Source organism: Corapipo altera, unplaced genomic scaffold (genome assembly GCF_003945725.1).
Source record: "Corapipo altera isolate COAL_440 unplaced genomic scaffold, ASM394572v1 61003, whole genome shotgun sequence".
Lineage (NCBI taxonomy): Eukaryota > Metazoa > Chordata > Aves > Passeriformes > Pipridae > Corapipo > Corapipo altera.
Genome location: NW_020885014.1, coordinates 437020 through 463383, shown reverse-complemented (window position 1 = coordinate 463383; position 26364 = coordinate 437020). Strand labels below are relative to the sequence as shown.

General features: G+C 40.4%; 1 protein-coding gene across 1 annotated transcript in view; it reads right to left on the bottom strand.

Annotated features, from left to right (window-relative positions):
* MEGF10 (multiple EGF like domains 10) overlaps positions 1 to 24402 on the bottom strand; it is an 87896-nt gene extending 63494 nt beyond the window's left edge. The window contains exons 1-4 of the mRNA XM_027667604.1: positions 24332 to 24402; positions 5562 to 5693; positions 2738 to 2839; positions 1914 to 2014 (exon numbers count right to left, since the gene is read on the bottom strand). Coding sequence (XP_027523405.1) covers positions 1914 to 2014; positions 2738 to 2839; positions 5562 to 5677 — 319 coding nt within the window. The 5' untranslated portion in view covers positions 5678 to 5693; positions 24332 to 24402. The remainder of the gene's footprint in view (positions 1 to 1913; positions 2015 to 2737; positions 2840 to 5561; positions 5694 to 24331) is intronic.
* Between the last annotated feature and the right edge of the window lie 1962 nt (positions 24403 to 26364).

The following is a 26364-nucleotide window of genomic DNA, read 5'->3' as shown; positions in this document are numbered from 1 at the left end:
TCCAAGTACTGACCTAAAATAATGTTGGATTTCAAATTAAAATGTAATTTTTTTAACCCACCTGAAGACAAAATGAAATGGCACAACTAATAAAACACAGGATATTTTTTTCTATTGAATGCTGCTTGCCATAATAAACTCAGTGTGCAAGAAAATATATCTATACTGCCAAAAAAGTTACAAAAAAAAGTGTCTATTGTACTATTTATAAACATCATTTTCAACTTTCCTAAGAGGTCCCCCTGAAAACCTTCCAAGCTGCAGGTGGAGGCTGACTTCTGATGCCACTTTGCTGCTTATGAATAGTGCAATAGTGTAAATGCAGCATCATTTTAACAAACTCATAAGCATTGGCAAGACAGGTATCTGAGTCGTTTAACAGGGTTTTTTTAAAAACTTATGGTGGTTGTATTGGGGCAGTCTTCCTCAGATATCTACTTGTAGTGTGACTAGTTTCTTATTATTAGCAACGGCATTTCTCCAAGGAAGAGGATGGTAAAATTCTCCATCAGGGAGAATTTTTTTTTTACTTTAAATATGAACAAGCAGGGCAAAATTTTCCATATAAGTGATAAAAAAAAGGCTTTTTTATATATTTTCCATATTCCACACATACTGAATCCAAAGATACAACACAAAAAGAATTCTAATCAAAAAGTAAAAACATAGCACAAGTTTCATGTATTGAAAGTTTTCAGGAAGAAGTGTGGAAGTCAAGAGTCACAATTTCACAGAAGTATTTTATCCTTAGATGAATTCAAATTCATCCATTCAGACTGGATTACAAAAGACTCAAAATACCCTCTTAAATTTTAGCCAGCGCTTTTCTCTGGTTGTTGGTCATTCTTTTCCTTTGTGAGTAGAACATTTACAGACTTTATCAACATGAGGCCAGCACATTCTTGCAATTCCTTAAAAAAAAAAATATTAGTTTGACCTTGCTTTCTCATGTGCAGAAAACATGTTAAATCAAAGATTTTACTGCTGCATTCCAGGAAGTGTTGTAAAACAAAGATATAAATAAGGATAATGTGACGCGTTATGACATTCGCAGGGTCTGATTTTCCAGGCATACAAATAAACTCTGTCAATTACCTCCAGTATGGCACTCACAACAAGTAGAATGGCACAAATTAAGAAACAACCTTACATTTGCATTGAATAAATAAACTTAATATATATATTACCTGTCCCAAGTTCCCTGCTGTCAGTCCTGACAATAGGAGCAGCTAATTCCCAACCAGTCAATGCTGTGTGACTTTGGACAACCCACTGTTAAACATCCCATACAATTCCAGGGCTCTGGATTAACATCTCCTCTCTTTTCATTCTGCTATGCTCTGAATAAATACCATTTTAAGACCTTTGGTCTCTACGATGTCATACAAGAGAGAGAAAGAGAGCAGAGCCAGGGCTGCCAACAGACTCTAGACACAGCTATTTTAGGATAGGAAGGTGAGACAGGGGCACACACCACCCACAACCAGCCACCATCAAACAGTTGTTACAGATCTCTTTATCTACAGGAGAGTCTAAGCATGGGGATCTACTGGGGTCTATGCTAAGGAGAAAAAAACCTTGGATTTCCCTCCTGGTTTTAAACCTCATATTTATTTACTATGTTGGAAAATGCACTGACGCTCATGCTCTGCATTTTCCATATGATCATTAGTTATAATCATATCAAGGCTGGTTACTCATGACACCTGAGATCCAATTATCCTGTCGTTTGCATATGCACAGCACTTCATGACTTCACATGACTTCACATGACTTCAATGAGAGCTGCATGTGTACCACTGATGACTATATGAGCCCCTAACTCAGCTTCCATGAGTCACTCATCAAAGGGGAGTCAAACTAGCACTGTGATGTAGGTATGGAATTTCAAGGCAAAAAGAGGCTAAACTTACGGACACACATTTCCCTGCTTTCATAAAATCCAGGGCAGCACTGGGATTTGCGCCTGTACATTGTTTTTTCACCATGTCTGTAGGCAGTACGGTAACTGATCCTAAGGAAAGGAAGCAATGGTTTTTACACACAATTCACAATTCAGAAACAAGACAGTATATTTTCTTACACATTTTAAAAAACACTGAGGTGTCATAAGAGAAAAAATGCTCAAAGAGGTCTTGATTTATCTGTTACTGAGTTCAAGAGTCCAAGTGTTACCCCAACAAGCCTTATGCCTATGAGTGGCCAGCAAGTAGGAAAAGAAGGAGGTGTTTTTCACTTGTGATGGTTCATACATGCGGGTACATTCCTATGAGGAAAATGCTCTTTACAGTTGTCACCAGTTTTCAGTTATTCACCCCTTGCTTGCCTTCTGGAAGCACAAGAACTTTTCCTGTAACAGATCTTTTTGTTTTCCTTCCAAGTAGCATACACTTCCCTCAGAACACAATGTTGCAAGCAGCAAGGGCTCTCTCATGATATTACTGAACAAATACACCTTGCAGGGTCTGGGGAATTTAATTTTGGGGACTGCACGCTTTTTCCCAAGCTGTTTTTTTTCTGTTAGCACTCCATGGGATGATACACCCCAATCTGCTACTAAAACATACGTGACATTGCTTGGACAAGCATTTTCCAGCAGACTCAGATCACAGCAGTTAGACAGGCTGGTCACTACAGCTAAACTGTCCCACACATCATGCTTGATTTTGACAGACACAAAACCTTAACAAACCCCTACAATATCAGTGGTTTGACAATATTAAGATTTATACATCACCTGTGTCGTGTGCACTTAAACCAGTTTAGGATGTCGGTACAACTGGTGTAGTAGATTTGATCAAAAGGATGCGGATATGACTCTTGCACTGTAACTGAGTAACTGGGGAGAGACAGGGAGAAAAGAGAGATCACTGAGCAAGTCCTTTGTAGTACAGTCTGATTTAATTAAATCTTTTACACAATCCTGCTATGGAACAGAATAAATATAACAAAATACGTGCAGCAAAATCACACAGAAAGCTCACAAAGAAAAATATATATGCAGAGTCACCATGTCTCTACTGTGTAACACATGTTTGATAAAACTGTACTAGACATTTAAAGAAAAGTAATGTAAGCCTAAATTTTTTAAAAGACTAAAACACCTGTATCTCAAATGCAGCAAATCAAAGTAGTGTGTAGTACATTTTATCCTATGGCAACTTTTATTACGTAACTGGATAGCTGGACAACTAGTTAAGGAGTCAGAAAATGAGGCTTTTTCTGTTATCACTCAAAATAGAAAAATAGAAAATAAGCCTTTCTGAAAAACTTCTTTTAAAAGCCATATCTGTGGCTGTAGCAAAACATCCAATATATTTAGGTACTAATGATGTATATAATGACATATAATAACATATATAATGATGGATGTTAGCACAGAAATATACCTGAGTAGTAATTACTGAAAAATGACATAACAATCATACCACCAAACGGTCCATTCAGCAATCAGAAATTCACAACTATTAAAGACAACACCTTATTTTGTATACTGGCTAATTTTTAACAGAGAAACTCCCATACCACATCACCACCACTGCCCTGCCCTGAAATGGTGTACTGAAATGCTATTATGATTTTCTGCCAGCTATACAACTATACAGTGTCCTAGAAATAAATCTGTGCTCTGAAGTTCAGAGCCTCTAAAGCTGTCAGTAGGGCAAAAAGAACAGAACCCTGTTGTGAAAGGGGAAAATATTGAATCATCCCAGAAAACTCTTCAGGAGGCTGTTTATGCTGGCAGTCAGTTGGTCCCTGATTGCGCAAGGGAGTTGGAAAACGCAGGAATGCGTGGCAAGTTCCTGCAGCAGGGCTGATTCCCAGGACCAACCAAAACACTCTGTAGCCCACACAGCTTTCACTCACTTCCACCCACACCCTCTTTGACCTCTTAGCACCCACTGCAACAGCCACAGCCTCCTCTTCTGCTGTCATCACTACACTGAGGGAAAGCACACCCAGACCCACTTCAACTGCCCAGAACCTACTCCCTGTTTTTCCTCAAGCAGCCCTAATCCATCCAGCTGCTCCAGTCCAACAAAATATCAGTGGGATGCTGATGCTTGCCTGAGGCTCTGTGCTCTTTGTTAGACGCACGGCAGGCTCTGCCCCTTCTTGCTGTGATTACAGTTCTCTTGTAAAAGACCATTTTAGTACTGACTGGAATAGGTTTATTTAAAGCACATAGCACTGCCAGTGACAGTGGCAGTACAGAGCTTGTATCTGGGTCTTTATTCTTTCATACTTATGTACCTTTGTTGCCTGCTCTGGGCAACAGCGTGAATGTTTCAGTAAGTTTACTTGGAATTCCTCCCTATTTCTGAGACACAGCAGAAGAAGGAAAAAAGTTCAGGCTTTTTCATTGGCATGCTTGCTAGATACATTTTTAGATATATTTTTCTTTCTGCAGACTTTGGTTAGCTTGTTTTAAAATACAGTATGCAGTCTTAATAGTTATATTTCAGGTTTTTACCCATTTTGCTTTCACTTCATTGCAGCTTCCCTCAAAACCACTTTTATCTACAAAAACTGTAAATGAAGTATACACAATCTAGAACAGTGTTCAGTAACATTGTAGACACATGCTTAAATACTCTAACAAATTCTTAGAATGGTTACTACTTCATATACACATTGTTGTACAAATTGTACACAACACTTGAGGCACAGATGCCAAATGCTTCACATGAAGATCAGGTAAGTTCCTGAGGAAAGTCCTTAAGTCATTTTTTTTTAATAGAATCTATAAAAAAGATATGCAAGTTTCGATTTTCTTTGTAAAGATTCAGCCATAACAATTACAAATAAATGTACAGTAGCTTAGCAGCACTCCCCATGATTAAACACAGCTTACCTTAAGTGCAGGAAATACCGATGTCTTCAACTGAACTGTGAAAATCAGACTGTCTCATGGACTATCTGATCAATAACGGGCATAATAACAATTATGAGTTTTGGTTTCACTATTATAACCTTTACACAAGAAAAAAAGTTTAGCAGATGCTTGAGGCTCAACCTCTCCTATCCACTGTGGCATTCTTGCAAATTAATGTGAAACTGAGCGAACAAAGGGACCAACTACATTGATGAGATTTAATTTTGTATGTTATAAATTTCTGAACCTCATAAAAATACTTAAACTACAAACCTTAATTTAGATTCTGTTAATGTTGAATAGGAAAGAATCAGCATAATCAAAATTGGCCAAATTCCAATATGGTTAATTATAGTTTGCATATGTAAAAGCTTCTTTTCACTTCACTTGGAAAAAGCTATTTTTATTCACTTCTTGTACCCAGATGGTTGTGTAACATTGCTGGTACCACTAGAGTGTTTTCTGCATCCTAACTCCTACCGCAAATACAATTGCATTTCAGCCCAATGTGAAACAGTCTTTTACTTATCCATGAACGTACCTTGCCCATTCAGTAAAGTGAATTTTTTCCCCTCATTCTGTAACTCAACTAACAGCTTTAAATAATCTGAAGTGTGCCAAATAAAGCAAAGCAAAAATGGTAAATCAGAATTTGTGTCAGTTATTTTCCAGAAGAAAATATTACCTTTCCCAGTGGCTACACACGTTAGGATCTTCCAGATTCAAAGATAACATTGGGCCCATCCAGTGGTACAGGAGTATTACAGGGAAGACAAAAAAGGAGTTCAAATGAAGAACCATCTTTCCAAAAAGATAACTGTAAGAAAAAACACCAAAACATTAATTAATCAGGGAAAGAATGTAAATGCCTTCGCTTTACAGGGTTAAGAGACAGCCTCACACATAACATGACATAAAAATCTAAAATATTAACCTAACACTTTAACTAAGCAAATTATTTAAATTTGCATATTGAAACAGTCTTAATCCAGCTGGCCATTAGTCCACAAATGCCAGAATAAATGCTATTAATAGGTAATTTCTAACAACTTAAGCTTCTATATTTCTGTTTCAGTGAACATTTGATCTTCTTTCCTAATTTACACTCAAATTGTGGCTACAAAAATTACCAAAAAAAAAAAAGAGATCATTAAGTCTAATCTGTAGTATAATGAGAAAATAATTTCTAATACATATGTTTGGTTTAGTACAAATATTTTTACTAAACTAAACTAAGTAGAAGTAGAAATTTCTTACTTTAAATTGTATGGAACAGAATAAAGTGAACCACACCTATAACTAGTTTATGAGAAAAAAGTCCACAGGGCCATGAAAGCAAAAAAAAAAAAAAAGAGATGCGAAATAGACTTAGTTTACAATATCCTCTTCAGAAGTCAACCTAAAAACCTCACAACAAGAAACTATTATATTTAAGATATCTGAGGATACATAGATGAACCTATTTTGCTAAATCCTTCTTGAAAAATGAGGGCTGCTGAAAGACATTTCATGGTCTGTAACTGTTTCTCTGCATGCAGGGAAGTAGTCAATGTACTACTTAATGTACTATTTAAAAAGCAGCTGTATTTTCAGCTAATAATTCCAGTGAACTCATGATTTCATTGAAAATAGTCACTCTGATTAACCAGATAGTAAATGGTATTTCCTTTTTTCCTTTTATTCTCAGCTTCAGCAACTTTCCTTTTGCAGGATACATTTAACAAAATTTAAAATAAGTTAAAAAAAATAATTTGCATGAACCCCCTAGTGTAAAACTTGATTGCATTCCAGATCTTTTGCTTAATTATTAAGGAAAATCAGTACAGCTGATTAGCATTGCTGAAGTGATTATATTAGCAATAAAAGATGTAGATGACTCATTTAACTCTTGCTGTCTACAATTCACACTAAGAAAAACTGTTCAGAGATTCACTTTTCATATCATATACTGCTCAAATTACCTCACCCAGTAATACATGAGTATTTTCACTATCTACAGATACATAGAATCTGTAGTTCAAGTACTGAAAACGCTCATATGGGAGAATGCCTTCTGTGTGTAAATTAGTGATTAGCAGACATATGAGAGAAAAGAAACTCCTCTTGCTAAAACAGAAAGCTTCTTCACCTACAGCATCAGATCTTTGTTCCACTGAAGTATGCAACTGAACACTAAAATCTTATTGCCTGTTAGCATTTTCTATAGCATTTGAGGAAAAACTTTTGTTGAAAAAGCTACATCTTTACTCACATTTTGGTCAGGAATTTTAAGGGACGTCCTGTCTGTTTAGCTCAGAGACTTCTCTGCTTCCTTCAAATTTAGTGCAGGCCTATGATTTAAAAATGTTGACAAGAAAGCAGTGCAGCCCCATGAAGCAACTGTAGAGTAGCCTCCTAAGTTTCTGTAACCTAATTAAGGAAATTGAACTCATTATATGTTTATTATATAAAAGGAAGATAATCAATAGTAGTCATATTAAAAATTAATCTGATCACCCCGAGGCATATTATAATTACTTACAAGCTCATTTGAAAATGGTGTATCAGGTGTACAAAATATGCTCCCATGAACTACAGGCACTCCCCTAAAATACATTTAAACATGAGCAACTACACAAACTACATTTGTCTCACTGGTAAGCAGATGAAAAATCCTGTATGTAGACCACATAAGCACAGCCAGTTAACTATTACTACCCATCATCTGAGATTTTTAGGCACTTTCTCTGCCACTACCAACTATGTTGACAGTTTTGCTTTGGTTTGGGTTTTTTTGCTATACAGAGTTCAGGATCAAAACCGGGGAAAGAACAGACAACTAAAAAAGGCAAACAATTGCTTCCCCTCTATGAGGTGGAAATTGAGACATGACTACAAATTGATCTCTCCACCCACCCAGAGCAGAGGCACAAGCAAAAGTGAGAGAATGCAGCTCTTGTAACAAAAGGAAAATACATACAAGTGGAACAGGGGGAGTAGAGGAAGGTACAATGTTAAATAATGTAAAAGAAGTGAAGGTTACTCAAGGCTGCAAACAAATATTTTTTGGTCAGCAAAATCAAGTGCTGCCGGTGAATTAACCAGGATTAGAACTGCATGAGCAAAAGAGAATAGTACGATACAGTTGCTAACACGACATAATGGACCCAAGACCAAGGGAAACGCTGACGCAGCTTTTTCGTTACTGTTACAAAAGCATTTTTACCACTGAAACATGAAAAATTAAGCAGGAACATGCCATTTAATTAGAAGAGGAACTTCAGAACAGTAAGAGCCTTTCACAGCCTCTCATAGTATCTCTGAGATACAATCCTCGTTTCTGCCTTTCTGGAGTGATATGGTACAGGGATGTCAAATCCTTCTCGGGGCTGTAAACCCAAGGGCGGTTCTTAATTACATTTACATTGCATTAAATTGCATGTACAGCAAGTGTTATTGTAAAAAATCTTCCTTCTGTCCATCATAGTTTTCGTCAGCTTTCAGACTGAATTGTAAACCACACTGTCATTGCTGCAGAGCCCTTCCTGGTGCTTTTGCCTTCACACTCTCCAGAGCACAACAAAGGCCACACCCTCATCCCAGATTTACGGACTGCTACCTGCAACTGAAAATTACGGCTCCAGATGAGATAAAGAGATTTTGAAATATTTTTTTAATGAAGAACTGTTTGGTCACAAGTATGGAGGCCATGTTGCTGAGAACACAGCTCCGTTGGGCAGGACACGTCTCCAGGATGAAGGACCACTGCCTCCCCAAGATCATGCTTTATGGTGAACTTGCCACCGGCTGCTGCAAGAGAGGAGCCCCGAAGAGAAGATACAAGGACTCCTTTAAACAACATCTCAGCCTTGGCCATATTGATCTACATAACTGGTCTACTCTGGCCTCCAATCGGGAGGTCTGGAGACACACCATCTATAACGCTGCTGATGCTTTTGAGAACACACGCAGGATCACTCTTGACGAGAAAAGACAACGCAGAAAGAATCGTGCCTTGCAGAATATATCTCCTAAGGAGTCTTTCTGTTGTGCCTTTTGCAACTGGACATGCCTGTCTCGTATTGGCCTTTTCAGCCACCAACGCGCCTGCAACAAACATGGGTAGTGCCCTTCCCAAATCTTCGTTCGCGAAGCCTAGCCATGACTGAGTCTTTTTCATAACACTATACTGTCTTCACTCCTTAGGTTCAGCTCCTCTACAAGGGGCACAATTTCTTTATAAAAACATCTCTTACACTACTAATGTCAAGGAAAGCAAAATTAGAATCTGACCTAATCTTGTCAATGATGATTAATCCTGTGTTAACTTCAGAGAAAAAAAAAAAACAAACCCAAACCCCTAACTGATTGCTTTTATTGATTACATTAGAGAATTAATGGGTGAGGAGCAGAAGGCGTTTTCCCTTCAGAAATCTGTAAATCAGTTTGATGCTTTGTCACAAGAAATATTGCTTACAAAGCAAATATAAACTAACCTGAATAGGAGCATTATTACAAAGATCCCAGACTGGCTGAAGATGTACAATCACAGCAAATGTAAACTGATTGGTCTTTTCTCAAATTGGATCCCAGACAAAGGTCTAGAGTTGAGTTAATATCTAAGATGCAAAGTAAAACAGACTGACCCATTTAAAGAGTCCAAAGGAGCTTAAGATGAGGCTAAGCATATGAAATGGGAAAACCAATTCATTTAGACTGGTACCTGGAGAATTACCAAATCAGAGGCTGTACCGAAACAAGTCTTCTTGATGAAGATAGATATGCTGCTACTCTTTTCAAGTGCCATGTTATTAAGAAAAATATATCACTAATAAGTTGCCATTTTTCTTCAGTTAATAGTTAGACAATTTTTTATTTTTCAGTTTCTTAATTAGCAGAGCTTCCTAGGAAAATGAGGTTTGTGTAATCGCAATGTTTGCATGTTCTGGCCTCATGTCCAATAACTTCCAAATCCACTTGTCATTTAAACTGGAAGTAACAGAGGTGAAGAAGTCTTGAATTGTAAAGTTCCAGAGAATAGTGATAATGCACAAATCTGGAGGAGACCAGACTTTATTTGCCCATAAGTCTTGGAATTACCAGTTTTGAAAACTACAGCATCACAATCCTTTAAGTAATGCTGCCATTTCATGGACTGCATACAGCTACCATTCCTACTAAATATAAATGCCATAATACATGATCTGATCTTAAATAACAGAAAACATCTGTTAAACTGTATTAAAACTGTCAATTGGAGCAAATTTTGGAGTTTCTGGACTCTTGAAAAGCAACTCTTCTTGGCCCACCAACTTCATTCACTGTCATACAATTCTCTCACCATTGAGAGCTTCCGTAGATGCTAAGCTGGCAGGGCGATATATCCATTTATCAGTCCTCTTCTCCCTCAAATCAGTATGAAAAGAAGGTGGGGGGAAGACAGTTCAGTGGAAGTCAAGTTTGCACAAGGTAAAGAGGCATGGTAAAGACTAACGGCAGAATGCCAGATACTCTTTGCAAATAGATTCATTAATTATTCCTCAGAGGAAGGCGGCCAAACATCCTAAACATGGGTCACTTTCCTGTAGCTGTCATTGTATGCTATATTAGAGCCTTTCCAATTTAAAATATTATATTTTTTTTTCTCAGGCGTATAACAAGTACAGGTCTTGAATGTGCAAATGGGATCTCTAAGGTTACCTACAGCACATGGTACTGTATGTTTAAAGACTATTCCCATGGGAAGTCAATGGGATGAACTGCAAAAAAAAATCTTTTGGCTAAATATGCTGCCTGGTTGTTTTCCACTCAGACAAAAAGTTACCACATAAAGACAGTTAAAGCTGTCTAGAATCCAAACCACACTATCTGAAAAGCATTTTGAGAAGAAAAAATGGCACCTTTTACAAGACACTTCAGGTGAAACATACAAAACTATGTCAGGTCCATACACAGATGGTACCTCTCAGCCCTGGGCATCTTTCCCAGAGCGGCTGTTGAGAGTTAACAGTCAGTTCTGAGTAATGAAAGCAAATAACATATAAATTAATAGAGGTTATATGGTATAGGCTTGAGACAAAAATCATATCCATACAGAGAGACTTCTTTTTTCTCCCTCTTCCCTTTTTTTAAATCAAATAAGGTACACCTTACTGGACCATCTGTCTTGTATATTAAACCCAGGTCTACTTTAAAAGTACAAGTGAAGACTAGAAGACTAAGTAAAAATGGCTGGATACACATATTTAAGCAGAGTTACTTCTCAATCTACATATTAGCAGCATGTATGAATGCTGTATTAAACTAAAGACTAACATGATAAAAAACCTGTATCAAATCTTTACCACAGTCCCTTAGGCAGACAGCATCACCAGACTTCTGATACTTCATATTTTTTTTCTAATGGGAATCATAAGAAAAGACATTGCACTCATGGATGCAGCTGTGAAAACTTTGCAGTTGCTGACAATCTGCCTGGGACAATCCTAAATACACCAATGCCTGGTTCCACCACTGTGGAAATTCTCCTTTATGCTTTTTACCCTCACTTAACCAAAGCTTCTGTGACCCCTCTTTCCCTGTTATCAGCCTTCCAGACACCATGTCACTTCTAGTTTATTGACAGGATATAAAGAAGTACAATCAAAGCACTCACATAATTCCTTTAGCTTCCTGTGCAATTTAGGATCAATTTCAAATGTGCCCATCTTCCTTTAAAAGTCTTTCACTTTTTGTTTCACCCTCTTCAAAGACCATCTCTGTTTCTTTCCCTCCTCCATTACATGTATGTTCTCTTTTTCATAGATTTCATAGATTTCATAGATTTCCATCATACATCAGATTCTTCCCTTTTCCAGACACAGCCTCTGTTATCACCAGTAAAATTCTTCAGTCTGCAGCTCTCTACACTTGTTGCAGCCTCTCACTCCCTTTCCTTGTGAAAATCAGACACATGAACTCCTACATTTGTTTTAAACTTCTAGTTGCTAACAATATGCTATAATTTGTGAAAAAAATTTGTTGGCAACTCTGCTTCAGTACCTTTGTCTTTGTAAATCATCCAGTGGAATGTCATTTTGCATACAACACCCAAATAAAGTTGTCATTCCAGTTAGCCCCTGTTTTTATGATTTAGACAGAGCATTACGCTCCTCTAAAACTTTATCACAGTACTTTGTTACAAACTTCAATTTTCAAATGATCCGGTTTAAAAAAAAGTTAATTAACTCTGATGCCATTTCACTTTAACAGCTTCTGAACATTTAAATGCATTACTTATCAGTTTTTCCACTTCCAGCAATCAAAGCATCTACAACTCACAGCACAAGCTTCACATGCCACTGCCACCCCCTCACCCATAAAGTAAATTCAAAACATTCTCGTAGAAGAATGGGGAACCCAAAAGTGTTTCTTCTGACAGTTCATTCATTCACTTCTATCTTTTATTTTGGTTATCTGCAAAGGTTAGAATGGATATAGTACTCCTGCATTCCTTAATCGAAGGGGAAAACAGAAGAACATAATGAAAAATTGAAAGCAATGGGTTAATTCTAGTTTTTTACCCGATCCACAATTCAAGGGACAAAGCCTGTTTCCACTGAAGTCAGAGGGAACTCTGCCCTGAAGAACTTTCATTGAGATTACAACATAAACCTAGTGAGGCCATCCTCTAACCACATTTTTTATGTGGTTTTCACATATTCTTGTATCTGTGAGCCTTCTCACAACTTTTTCTTCATAACTTGATTGATTTGCACTGTTCCTTGACATTACAGGGAAACAGTTTTGTCTCATAATCCCACCTGTGGCCTGTAATATCTACAGACTTGCAGACTCATGGAACAGCTGGGGTTGGAAGGGACTTTAAACATCATCTAGTTCCAGCCCCCTGCCATTGGCAGGGACACCTTCCACTATGAACAACAGATTAAGGAGTAGCTGAACATTTAAGACACCTAAACTTTCTTCAGAAACAATAATACAAATTTAAAACCGTGTATGCAGGTGTAGAATTTCAGTGCTTAGTCTCCCTCTCTGTCAGCAGAGGAAATAAAACATTCCTAGCGAGAAATTCAACCTTCCAGGTGCTAGTGGTGTTTGCAGGCTTTCTGCACACTAGGGCATATATATACATGCAGGTAAACACATACAGAGGCTGATTTAATATACTCCTAGATAAATAGTTGAAGCTGTAGGACAAGATGCTGTGCTTCAGTGTATAAATGAGACTTGCAACAAATAAAACTCCTACCAACACTCGTGATGGGCGCTAAAAAGCCAAGTTCTTTCCAATACTGACAAAGTAAACACCTTGTATTTTATGCATGAAACCACTCTGATACTAAAAGAGTGACTTCATATCAAACATTCTGGTTCTGATTTACATCAGTTTCGGTTTTCTCTTACCATAATTTCTATGACACCTCAAATCATTAAATTCTTCAATAGATTTTTTAAATGATGAATCAGAGTCTCTTTAAAAAGGGTGCCCACTACCTCAGTAAAAGAAGCTAATGAAGGCAAATGCCTCAGAAGCTCTAACAATCAGAAGATGAATTTTTTTGGCTGCAATTAATACCATTTTCCAAGAAACTTTCTCTTATTTTGTTAATTTAATTTGGTTAACTGAAACCTTTGTAAATGTCTGCTGCTGATTCCAGCTAAAGGCAGTGTAATTTAAACCTAGAAGAATCAAGACCACATTTTCATTAATTTGACCACAAGGCCCTAAATCCCGCAAAACATTATCCTTCAGGACACATGTTGACTTCTCTATACCTGTACATCTTTGCAGTATGTAAAAGGACAGCAGTAGCACAAGCATATATCTGTCATTACAAAAATGGTCTATTCATAGAACTGTCTCACAAAGCACCTTTAGTAACAAGGCACTCTGTTCAGAGATCTAATTTTTGCAGATATTTGTATGCCAAATTAAAAAAATCTCTGTGATGGTGGGTTTAATGAGGTACTCTGTTATTCTCTGTAATAAAAATTAAACAAGAGAGACAGAATTATTCAGCTTAATTGTCACATCTGTTAGTAGGCACTTTACTGTGATTGACTGGAGTGTATGTGTCAGAGACTGTGCCAGAAAACAGGCAAACTTTGTAAGCAGACTTATAAGTTATAGCCCAACTGGCACTGGCAGCAGCTCTGTTACAACTTCTGCTGCCTCTCAGCAAAAACTGCAGAAGTGTTGGCCTTGGTTCAGTCATTCATTAAAAATAAAAATAAGTATTGCAAGTTGTGCATGGGGGGGAGTGTTAAGATAAATTAAAAGCAATCCCTATTTTCAGAAGGAAATACAGTGATCATCTGAATGTGTGAATGTGTCATCATTCATTAATGGGCAACAGTCATAAGCAACCCAGAGTTTGGAAACTGCACGACATGAAATTTTACATTCAGCAGTATATCTGCTGCTCTACCAAATGAGCAAATGGCTGAGAGAACAGTGAAAAACAGCACAACATTTGCAGAGGGACTGGGAAGCACAGTGAGGGAGCTTCTGGGAAGAGCAAAAGCAGAATGGACACTCTCCTCTGAACTGCATGGAAATTTGGGATGAAATGTGAACTCACTCACAAAACTGCTTGTTGTCTCCGATATATGGAGATCATGATACCTGGTGAAAACTCCAGGTATCTTGAGCTGGCCAATAACTGCTATTAAATTGGATTTATGACCAGCTGATCTTCTCTTGTCTCTAAAACCCAAACTCTTAGCATCTACCATCCTGACACAGTCAAATGACTCTGAGCTTACACACACTTTCTTCCTCAACTAACTTCTTTTTTCAAATTTCACACAGGTTTTCTACTAAGAGCACAGAAACGTATGTTGCTATTGTCAACAAGACAAATAGGCCAGCTGCAATATTGCTTAAAATCACTTTTCATCCATCTCATCCAGTAAGGAGTGCAAAGAAAGGTAGGACTGTGTGGAAGAGCAATGAAAACTGTACCAATATCCAATATCCACTGTATCTGCTCCTGAAAGGCAAAGGGATGCCTTTGTGCTGGAAGCCAAAGCAAAGCTGTCTACCACGGGCTGGGGCAAGCCTTGGGCGCTTCGTCTGACCCAACCTATCAGCTGCCCACTGAACTAATCCATGTATAAATCTTTCTTCTCTCTGGAGGGCAGATTGGGACACTCCAATTTCCTCTCTCCAGGACAGCAAGTGACTGTTTTCTGGAAGGCGTCTGCCCCAATGGGCGAGATGAGCCAGGGCAGATGCTCCATGTCACTGTTTGAAGGGTTTTGTTATGCTCTCAGGAGTCCAAGGCTGCTCCATGCTGTGAGGAAGTCCAGACAGTTTCCATGTGGCTCTCTATCTCTGGGATCTCTTCTCTTTTGCAAATATTTGTTTTCCCTCATCCTACTGAACTTAGTAAAAGATAGGACTCCTTTAAGCACATTTATTTTAGATACGTTATGTAATAATCTCACATACAGCATTTTATCACCGTAACAGCTTATAAGATCTACAACACTTCTAGCATTGGAAGGCCCCTTGTTCTTAAGGCTACTCTTAATAACCATACTGTATATGGAAAGCATTTAGTCTCCTGTCTAAATGCTTTACCTTATTTCATAAAACAAGTCAACAGCAGAGCTGAAAACAGAACTTAGGTCTGCTAGTCTTTATTTTCAGCCTACCCCCGGACCCACAGCTCCATTCTGATATTCTGCTACAGTTGCAAGGACAGGAATATTGTGCTTCCACTACTTATTGTAGGTATAGCAGAGGTATCATGAAATACAGACTGTGTCTTAGACATTTACACACCATATCACGATGGAGAGAATTTTTTACAGATGTGGATCACCTCCAAAGAGGCCAGTAATGCCCTCTTGTCTGTCTGCTTTTTCATTTCTTTATTTTTCCCAATGGTGTTCTTATTGGAAACAGCAATTAAGAAAAACACACATATATGCCTAAGAGAAAACCTCAATGAACTAAAACTTTGCTATTTCCCTGAAGATGGGCAATACAAGAAAAAGCAGGGTAATTTTCACAAGTGTAGTGCAAGACTCCCACAGCAGAAAAAGAGAAAGTTTAAAGTAGGGTGCAGGCTCCAGAAATGTTACCGAATGGCACTAGACATGTTTTGGAGTGACTGCAATGGATTTCTGCTTAATTTCAAAAACCTCCTGGTCCAGACCAAGAGGCTGCAACCTCAGCCTTTCTTTACAATATCTCTCATTTGCTAGATGAGAAAGAACATTTCCTCCCTGCATCCAAGGACTACTTCAGCAAAACAAACCATACAAAAATCTTATTTCTGAAGTTGATGCACTGTCAAAACACACACAGAAAGACTGACAATCTGCAAACACACACAAAAATTTTCTTCTACAAATTTGTGGTGCAGACCAGAACTCCAAATCACTGCATCCTTTGAGGTTCACTTACCATGAATGCATATCCTGTCCGTCTTTATTCATACATAATGCAAATTGGCAAGAACTAGTGCACGAAAGAATAGAGCGTATCTAAAGTGTGCATTAAAGTTGCAGAGGAACAATACTGTTCCAGAGATGAGATTAAGTCTCACAGCTCTCTCAAATGGGTTACGGAGAGGGAAAATTCACTGAGAGCAGCGGGGACACTTAAAGCAAGGAAGTTTCTCTCTTATTGTGTTTATGTTTTCCTTTTTCAACAACTACTCATCCAGTCTTCTTAGTCAATAATTAAAAATGCACTCTTGTGGATTCAAATTTTAAACAAGTTCCCCAGAACTAGTGGTACTTCTGTACAGGACTATCTTCTGTTTTGAAGTGATGGAGCCCTGTGGCACAGCAGTGTCTGTAAGGTGCAGTGTCCTTGATCCAAACAAACCCTGAAGCACAACCACACTGATGCTGGTGTGGACTCTCAGCAGAGTCCATCACAGAGCTGGCAATTCTGCTTTTTCTAGAAGAAAACGTAATTATCTCTTAAAAGAGTCTTTAATTATCTCTTAAAAGGTGGAGGCAGCTTTGGGGTACCTGGATGACACAGATGTGTGTGTCTTCACAGATCCTAAAATTCATGAAGCAAGTGATGCACAAGGGACCCAGGATCAAGTACCTCATTTCAGCTACTCTGAAAGTCCACTGATCTCACTTGAGTTACTCCTGATTTGCTCAAGGCAAGTAAGAAAACTGGACCCTCAGCCCTTGTTCAATTATGTCTGCTATTTTAAAAGAAATGAAACCTAATATTAATTTACTTTTTTTAAAAAAGGACATTCTTTGTACACTGATAAAATCTTCATGAAATCTACTTCAACCTAAAATACGCATTTCAGTCTCACTGGCCGGTACCCTCCAGAAACAGTTGTTATTTACAATATCAGACTGGAGATGGGGGATGGAGGGGTAGGGAGAAGAAAAAATAAAAAAGATTAAAAGATCAAGTTACTTTTCACTTCCAAACAAGCCCAGCCACAGCTGTACCTCAGCTTCCGAGCAACTGTTCTACAAACACACAACAGGGCTTCTGTCTTCCCACAGGGTTTGCTTGGGTCACCCACATGTGGCGTGGATTAAAAAGGCAGGAAAGCTCCATTATGGAGCAAGCGGAGCCACGAGTTCAAGGGACAATCCAGTGGTGCCACTGGTAGATACCTTGTCCAGGGCTCTGTCCCAAGGGGTCTCCCCCAGATCCAGAGGGGCCCACATACAGCTCTCACACAGTCTGCAGCTGCAGCTGAAAAAAGTGCCCAAAAGATTATTCTGCTTTTGCATTGTCAACATCTGAGCAGAAGGAAGTCGGAGGGAAGGTGACATGAGAGTTAAGCAGGGTTTTCATAAGCAAAATGAGAATAACAAAGAGACAGGCTCTGGTTTCGCTGGCAACAGAGCCAAAGAGTCAGGTAGCCTGAGCAAATTTTGAAATTTTCTTAAACTAGAAAAGCAATAAAAAAGAAAAAAGAGTGTGACATACAGCAGTACTAAGGAATGAGGCCAAACCCTTTGCTGAGTGGGATCACCAGCAACTCTGGTTCTCATCAGGTGCCACCTCCTATGTGATGGAGAAGTCAATCCAGCCCTCAAGGCTGCAAAGGCAAAACAGTTGTTTTTAAACAAATACCTTTCTAATTGAAGAGTTTTCCACCCCACCTGCTGTACCCTATTTACTCAGTAGATTTGCAATGGCTGACAAAGTATGCTGCCTTTGGGACCAAGACTGCCGCAGCTCACAAGTTGTCAGGGACATTTCTTCATGTATCAAGTGCTCTTGAACCCTTTGAAGAGGGTTTATAAATCTACAAACAAATGCTTCCCACAAACACACACAGGCATTTTTTATGCTTAAGTTCCAATGATCATGACATGTCTGTGTGTATTGACAGACCAGTGTGGTCCAAAAATTTTGTAAACACTTTAGAGGAAACTAAAACTTAGTTACACATGCTCAAAAGCACACTGTAGCAAGCAACCCTGTAGCATGGAGCAAAGGAAGTGGAATATCTACTTGGCCTGTTGGCATACTCTGTCTTATTCCCACTATGTCTGCTCTCCATGCTTTGTTACATGTTTTTTGCTGATTTCTGACAGCAACTTCCAAAAAAGCATAAACAAATCAATTATGTCATTTTGTACTTATAACTTAACCAGACCTTGGTGCGCACACACACATATTTTTCTTCTTTTTTAACATGCAAGTGCTTCCAGTGTATTCACATTCTCAGGATGATCAGTCTTGGTCTGACTATTGGCTTTTGGAGGATCTGATGCCAGTCAGCCGTGCATAATGGCCTCTTTGTGTCACTGTCACATGAACAGCATTGTGTTACAATCATTGTCACTCCAGGCTCAAACTGCAAGGCATGCTTTCACACAAAACATTCACTTTGGGGGGCTCCTTTTGGCAGAGCCCTGCGATTGAAACTCTTTCACTGCTCTTTAGTTCATCAGTCCAGCAGCAACACTGAAACTTTAAAAGTCAGGATTCAAAACCTCTCATCCAAATCAACTGATTATGAAGCTTCTCTACGGAGAAAGGGGCAAGTAGCATAAAGTAGCCATCATCTAAATCACTATGTCTGAATCAATACCAAACTTAATGTGGTTAATAAAAAACAGACTTTGGTACTGCAAAAGGTCTGAGTGGAGCCAAGGGAGAAAACACAGGAATAAGTTTTACTTAGTTCAGTTTTGCTGTATGTGAGGTCAGAAGGATGCCCTAAAACCTAGTTTAGGAGAAGACAAGCACAGCATCACAGCTGCAAGCCCCTCCCCAGCTGGCAACCTCGCTGTTCCTGCCTGCCCCTGCAATCCAAGCAAGATGCACCCTGTAGCCTTGACCTTTAGATATGAACTATGATGGTCAGAATGGGACTGGGACACACAGCTTCTTCCAGCACATGCTGGTTCCCCATGGATGGAGCCGGAACTGGGGAGTTCCCCAGCAGCTCCCACAGCCTAGGCTGGCACCGCTGCAGAGCTGCAGCAGGACTGCAGAGCACAGGCAGCACTGCCAGATCCACAGAAAACTGATCCTCATGATGAGGATCTCATCATGACTTTTCCTAAGCCCTTTGATAACAGAGGATTGTGCTCCAAATAACAGCAGGGGATGGGAAAAATCCCAAGTCAGAGTTATCTCCACCTTGAATATTTTTTCTCCTATAATTCAGAAAAACATCTGCAAGGTAAAATCAAAGCATTTCCACGAGACAAAGATGAGTAACTTACCAGGTGACAATGTTATTGTACTACTTATTCTGTAAATTCTTTAAATTCACCAAGTGCCCTCTCCCCCACCTCCAAAAAACCCCTAAAAAATAGATAAGACAGGATTTCTGTGCAGGAGAAACTTCAAAAGATGCTGTAAACATGCTAAACTAATTGAAACTCTGCACGGATGTCTCTGTTTTCATTAATGGAAAATATTCTCACAGGGCTAAGACCAAACTATGTTAAGAACAACATCCTCCTGCCCTTACTGGATCTTGAATCATTTTGTGCTGCAAATCTTTGTCTTGTATAAATACTCCTGAAATACAGCTCTACTCACTCTGAAAATGGCTTGCAGGGTCTACCCCTGAAGGAGATAAGCACAATGTGACAAGAATTCACGGCATAATGTTTGTAATGCACAGAAAACTTGGGAAAGCAGCAGTTTCTTTCCAAAAGAAATAGGGGTATCCATGGAATGACAACTTATCATCTTGCATATAATTTTTTGTCTAGTTAATTTTTCTTTCCTTTGTAGTCCACCGAAGTACATAACAACTTCTGAACTCTGGTTTGGTATTCCACCCTGCAATACCCACCAGTTGCCCTAAACACATAGTATCCCTCTCTGGACCATTTTTCTTTCTTATGCAGCCTTGACCAGCCCTCCTTCTTCCCTACACTGTTTTGAGCAGACCCGTCCAGACAAGCACTGCCCATCAGAAACACCACCAGGCTGGGTCAGGGCCCCCTAGTCCCCTGCCTGGTCAATTTTACCCACACTACAAACCTCTGCTGATCTTCTCTTGCCCAGCTAGACAAATTCACCTTCTACATCATCCTAAGGTCATGACTTCTCTGAGACTCCCCTTGCCTTTCATGATCTCTTCATATCCCCAACATTTCCAGTACTTAATAAGATGTTGACCCCTTTTTGGTAAGGCCATGGTTCCAGCCCTCACTTGTAATATAATAGTGTTACAGAGTAGTAGTTCTACATTCTCCTTGTTTGAAGATTCTCATCTGAAAAAAAAGCTGTCATTAATCCATTTAAACATTTTCATCTCCATGACATTTGATGAAAAATAATATGACTGTGGCTTGACAGCTGTTTCCATTATTTCACTGTCCTTCCTTATATCCTCTTGTTGTTTGTCTTAGAGTTTAGACTATAAAAGGCAATACCATTTTTGCTATTGTTTTTGTGCTGTTGTACACGTCCTGTGATGAGAGTGGTGGACACTGGAGCCATACAATCTACAGCTGTTCATGCTAGTGTTTCTATTTCTAAAATGACACATTAATATAAAGTCTTTATATTCAAGTTTCTTTGAATGAAGAAATTTGCACACACTTGCACCTCTGTGTGTTCAACAAAAATAATCTGTTAGGTTTAGAAGAGTATTCTTTTACAGCAACAGAAGAAAAGATTAAATTTCTTTCCCGAGGTCACAGAAAGTCAATGTCAAAGTTAAAGGTATGTTTTCTGCTTCCCAATCTGTATTTTTTCATTGTCTTGCACATCAAAAGAGCTCAGAATTAGTCTCTCATTGCTGACTATGGGCTAATTTCTCTGACAATCAGATACAAAACATGAAGAGATGGCTGTCTGCATTTTAATATAAACCTAATGTCTACATCCAAAGACATAAATCACAAATCTTTACAAAAGCAAAACATCAATTTAAGACCAGACAGTTTGAATGTGTTAATTAACAAGAATGCTGACACAATCAATAAAGCTATTCTAGTAAAGCAAATCCCTCCCCAGAATACTACTACTATTTTTCTGACAAATGGCTTTAGATGATACATACTCTTTCCACAGGAGAAAAACATTTGGAATATTGAGAGACAGATTCTTCTCACAGATGAAAAAATAATGCAGTTATATCAACGTTCATGATATGCTGATTTGAGCATAGGAAGGGGAACACAAATACAAACTACTGACAAATTGATCTCTTAATATTAAAAATCAGGATCACACTACTGACAGTGAGTCAGTAACATAGTGAAATTTGATTCCACTGGTATCATTTATCAAGGAAGACACAGTTTATGAAGAGTAAGGATGTAAGAACTTTGTTATTTCACTACACAATTCCACTTCATATCTAAAGAAGCGCTAATAGTGGATTTTTACTGTTCTACACTGTGTTCCATTAAAAAAAGCCAGACAAGAATATATGGGATCACATCCATGTGGCAGTACTATCTACTCAACTTTGCTTTTTTTAATCAACATATCTTTGGTTTGACTAAAGCTGTAGCACATTCGCAAAGAATCTGTTTTTACCTTCCTCAAAAGCCACTTGCTTCCCAAAGTAAGTGAAAATGCCTAGACAAGAGCTATGTAGAGAGACCATGCAAAACTCCTGCCAAGTGATCTGAATATAAATTCAAGGGATCCTTACCAGCTGCAGTCAAAAGCACACTCCAAATTCTTGCTAGATGTTAATCAAACTTAAGTATTCTTTGCATAGATGAGTTAATTGCTTTTGTTAAACTGCATTTGCTTCCCTGGGGGTGGGGTGGGTGGTGTCCCTAAAGCTGAATGCATCAGATTGTAGAAAAGAGAGTCACCAAAGGACTGTCAACCTGGTCAAACTCTCCTGTTCACCTAAAGGTAAGGAACAGCTCATTTAACACTATAACACCCGGACAAGCCCTCAGGGTGCCCATCACCACAACACCAGTCATACTCAAAGCGCTGGCATTAGGTACCCACGTTTTAGGTACATGCCAGTCATGAAATTCGTGGTATACAAAGGGCTAAAGCATCATGCACTGAGGCAAATGTGGCACAGTTTTTGTCTACCAGATCTATCTGTGGGGAGTCAAACCTGGTGTGCACAGCCTTGTGCCATCTCTGAAACATTTCACCATCTGACACACCAGAAAAGGGAACTCTGGTAAGTGATTTCAAGGGAAATTAAACAGGCACAACCAGTTTAGCTCACACAACTCACTGAGCAGTTGAGAATTTTTCTGCAAGGTATGGATTGTAGTCAGTGAGCAAGACAGAAAATTCATTGCCAATCCTGTGAACTGCTCATAATTCCAGCAGAGACTTGCAACACTTCCAGACTTACAACTACACAATCTTAAAAAGCCAAACACAAAGCCACAGCATCTCCACAGCATATTAACAGTCAGTACTAACACCATGCAGCTGATCCACCCCTTGTGGGAGCAATACACATTTAAATTTATGGCATTCAGGCGGCTGGGCAAGAAAAATTAGATAAATTTTATTAGATAAGGTTCCATGTCTTGATGCTGTGCAGGTGCGTGAATTATGTGAGCAAACAAGTAGAAACTTGGGCCTGAATTGCACTGTTTGTCCAGTTTATTAAAAATCTAGAGCACACCTGCCCAGCTGACCTTTCCAACTTGAGATGGAAAACAAAAATAGAAATCCCAATACCATTTCATTTGCAGGGCCAGTGACTAGCAACCAGTACAGATAATTTGGCCACCAAGGCTGTTATTTTCCTAAATTCTATCTCCAGCTCTGACAGTAGCACACCCCCCTCTACTTCAAGAAGAACACACATACTTAATTACCTATGCTTACTCCCAGCACTGTGCTATTGGACACAAATGCCATTTAGGGATGTTGACAAGGAAACTGAAGCCAGCTTTCAGTTTCAGTCTTGCATCAGACATGCTGCTCAATCAAAGCATCTAAGCTTTTCAGCCTAGGTCTGTAGCTTATCTGCTCGGAAACAAATGCCACTTTCCACACTTGTCTTTTTTTTCTTTTTTTTTCTTCCAAGTTGCTGGATGAAAACATTTTTCCTAAACAGTCATGTTAATCTGCTTTCCAAATTACTGCTGCCAAAGCTCAGTTACAAACCTGATAAAATAAGCCATCTTCCATACTGATGGCATGTTCCAAAATGAGGTTTTAAACTCACTCTGCAGGGAAAAGTTGGTACTTTGGAAAAACTTCAGAGTTGTACGTGACTCTGGGAAATACTTGTCTCTAAGACGACATTTCAGTTACTAAGTAACTGGTAGCAACATTTAAGTAATTAATAAGATTACCAAAAAGTATTGCATTCCTAACTCATTCGAGGAAAAGCAGCTGCACATTTTCCTTAATTGATTTGTGCCTACATTTCTAGACTGAACCTATTTCTTGGCTGATAGACAAAATAGGAAATATTTACAGTACTACTGCTGCCGCCAAAAGAAAATCTGTTCAGGATACCACACAACTGAGCGTTTCTCTAGGTAGCTTCTGCTGAAGGACATATGCTGGAACGAAGTCGAAGTATTAAACAGATGTGCATTTTCACGTGCAGGTCACGCTTATTTACATATATACACAAATATCCCTCTATTCCAGTGTGTGTGCTTGTTCCAGCCTCTGCCCAAGACTGCCAAAAGCTTTCCGTGAAAATGAAGATATAATCTTTAAAAACCCTTAGCGGAAAAAATCAGCTGAATGGAGAGCCTGAAGTGACTCGTCCCGGCTCCGTCCCGCTGGCGGGGGAGCGGCGGGAGCTGGAGAGAGCGCTAGGAGCGCTCCCGCATCCCGGTCACCAGCCAGAACGAACGCGGAGGGAAACACTCCGCAAAGGCGGAGGCACTGCTGGGCGGCCCCGCATCCCCACCGCTACCCCGAGGATGCTTCTGCCCAGGGCAAACGCCGCTCCGGGAGAGATGCCGCCTCTCCTCCGCTCCCTCCCCGGGGCCACCGCACCCGCGCCCGGCACCGCGGCTTCTGGGCGCCGCACCTGCGGGATGGGACGGGACGGGATTGGAGAAGTCGGGTCGAGTCCGGCCCCTGCCTACCTGTCCCGCGGGCGTCCGACCGGGAAGCCGGGAGCCGCCGCCGGGAGCCGCCGCCGGGAGCAGAGCGAGGGGCTGTGTGAATGGCGGGGCCGGCGGGGATCAGCCACTCCTTCGGCGGCCCCGGACCGCCCCCGCCCCTGGCCCCGGTCCCAGACAGAAGCACAGACAGACACACAGACATTTAAGCACTTACACGGTTCTGCAGCCAGTGTCACCCGTGCGGCTCTGCCCGAGGCGGATGCCGCCTCTCCCCAGCCCCAGAATAGCCCCCGTCCACTCAAAGTGGAAGCTACATAGGGACTTCGGAGGTCATTTATTCGGCCCCGTGAAGGATGAGTACTTAGCCATCAGATGATCGAGGAATGAAACAGTCTTCAATCGACTAGATCCTTAGGTCCCACAAGCAGGAGCTGATCCTCAACCCCGTCAGGAGACCCAAATCCAAGGAAAAACAAACCATATGTGGTCCCCTCCGGTACTGCTTGAGAAAGGAAGGGTGTCATGACTTTTCCATGTTTTAGTGCATTATGAGTAGAGATGCTTGTTATTTCACAGGTATTACAGGTAAATCAGACCTGTTAGCCTGCTCCATGACTAAAGTTGGAGCATGGAGCATGGGAAGAACAATGTTTTGTGAAGCTAAGCAACCACTACTTCACATAATTACAGAATTGTTAGGGTTGGAAGAGTCCTCTTTAGATCAACCAGTTAAACCCCCCCTGTAAGTGCAGGGTCCCTGGAACAGGTGACACAGGAGCATGTCCAGGTGGGTTTGGAATGTCTCCAGAGAGGGACACTCCACACATTCCCTAGGCAGCTGTTCCAGTGCTCTGCCACCCTCAGTGGAAAGAAGTCCTGCCTTATGTTGAGGTGAAACTTCTTGTGGTTTAGTTTATGGCCTTTGCTCCTCATCCTGTTGCTGGGTACCACTGAACAGAGTCTGGCACCATGCTCTTGGAACATAGTTTGAAGGTATTTATATGCATTAATGAGATTCCCTCTTAGTCTTTTCCTCTCCAAATAAACCAGGCCCAGCTCCTGCAGTCTCTGCTCATCAGAGAGATGATCCACACCCCTCATCATCTTTGTGGCCTCTGCTGGACCCTCTCCAGTATCTCCTGCTCTTTCTTGAACTGTGGAGCCCAGAATTGGACACAACACTCCAGATGTGGCCTCACTAGGGCTGAGTAGAGGGGTAGGATCCCCTCCCTGACCTGCTGGCCACACTCTTCCTGATTCACCTCAGGATTCCATGGTCCCTCCCGGCCACCAGGGCACTGCTAGCTCATGGCCAACTTGTCACCCATCAGGACCCCCAGGTCCTTCTCCAGAGAGCTGCTCTGTAGTAGGTGTGCCCCAACCTGTGCTGGTCCTTGGGGTCATCCCTCCCCAGGTGCAGGACCTGCATTTGCTCTTGTTGAACCTCATTAGGTTTCTCTCCACCCAACTCTCCAGCCTGCCTAGGTCCCTTGGAATGGTAACATAGCCTTCAGATGGATCAGCCTCTCCTCCCTGTTCCATACTGTCACAAACCTGCTGAGGGTCCATTCTATCCCTTCATCCAGGTCATTGATAAACAAGTTGAATAAGACTGAATCCAGTACTGATCCCTGGGGAATGCCGGGTCTGACTACAAGCCTCCAACTGGATTCTACTCAGCTGATCACAACACTCTGAGTTCTGCTGTGCAGCCAGTTCTTGATCCACCTCACTATCCATTCATCTGGCACACATTTCCTGAGCTTACCTATGAGGATCTTATGGGAGACAGTGTCAAAAGCCTTGTTGGAGTTGAGGTAGACAACATGACTCCCACAGGAGACCGTCCTCCTTGAACTTCTCTAATGTGAGTCCCTCCCATGGACAACAGTTCTCCACAAACTGCTCCAGCGTGGGTCCCTTTCCATGGGGTCACTCCTTCAGGCACAGGCTGCTCCAACATAGGTCCCCCACAGAGCCACAAGTCCTACCAGAAAACCTGCTGCAGTGTGGGCCTCCTCTCTCCACAGGTCTTCAAGTCCCTTCCAGGAACC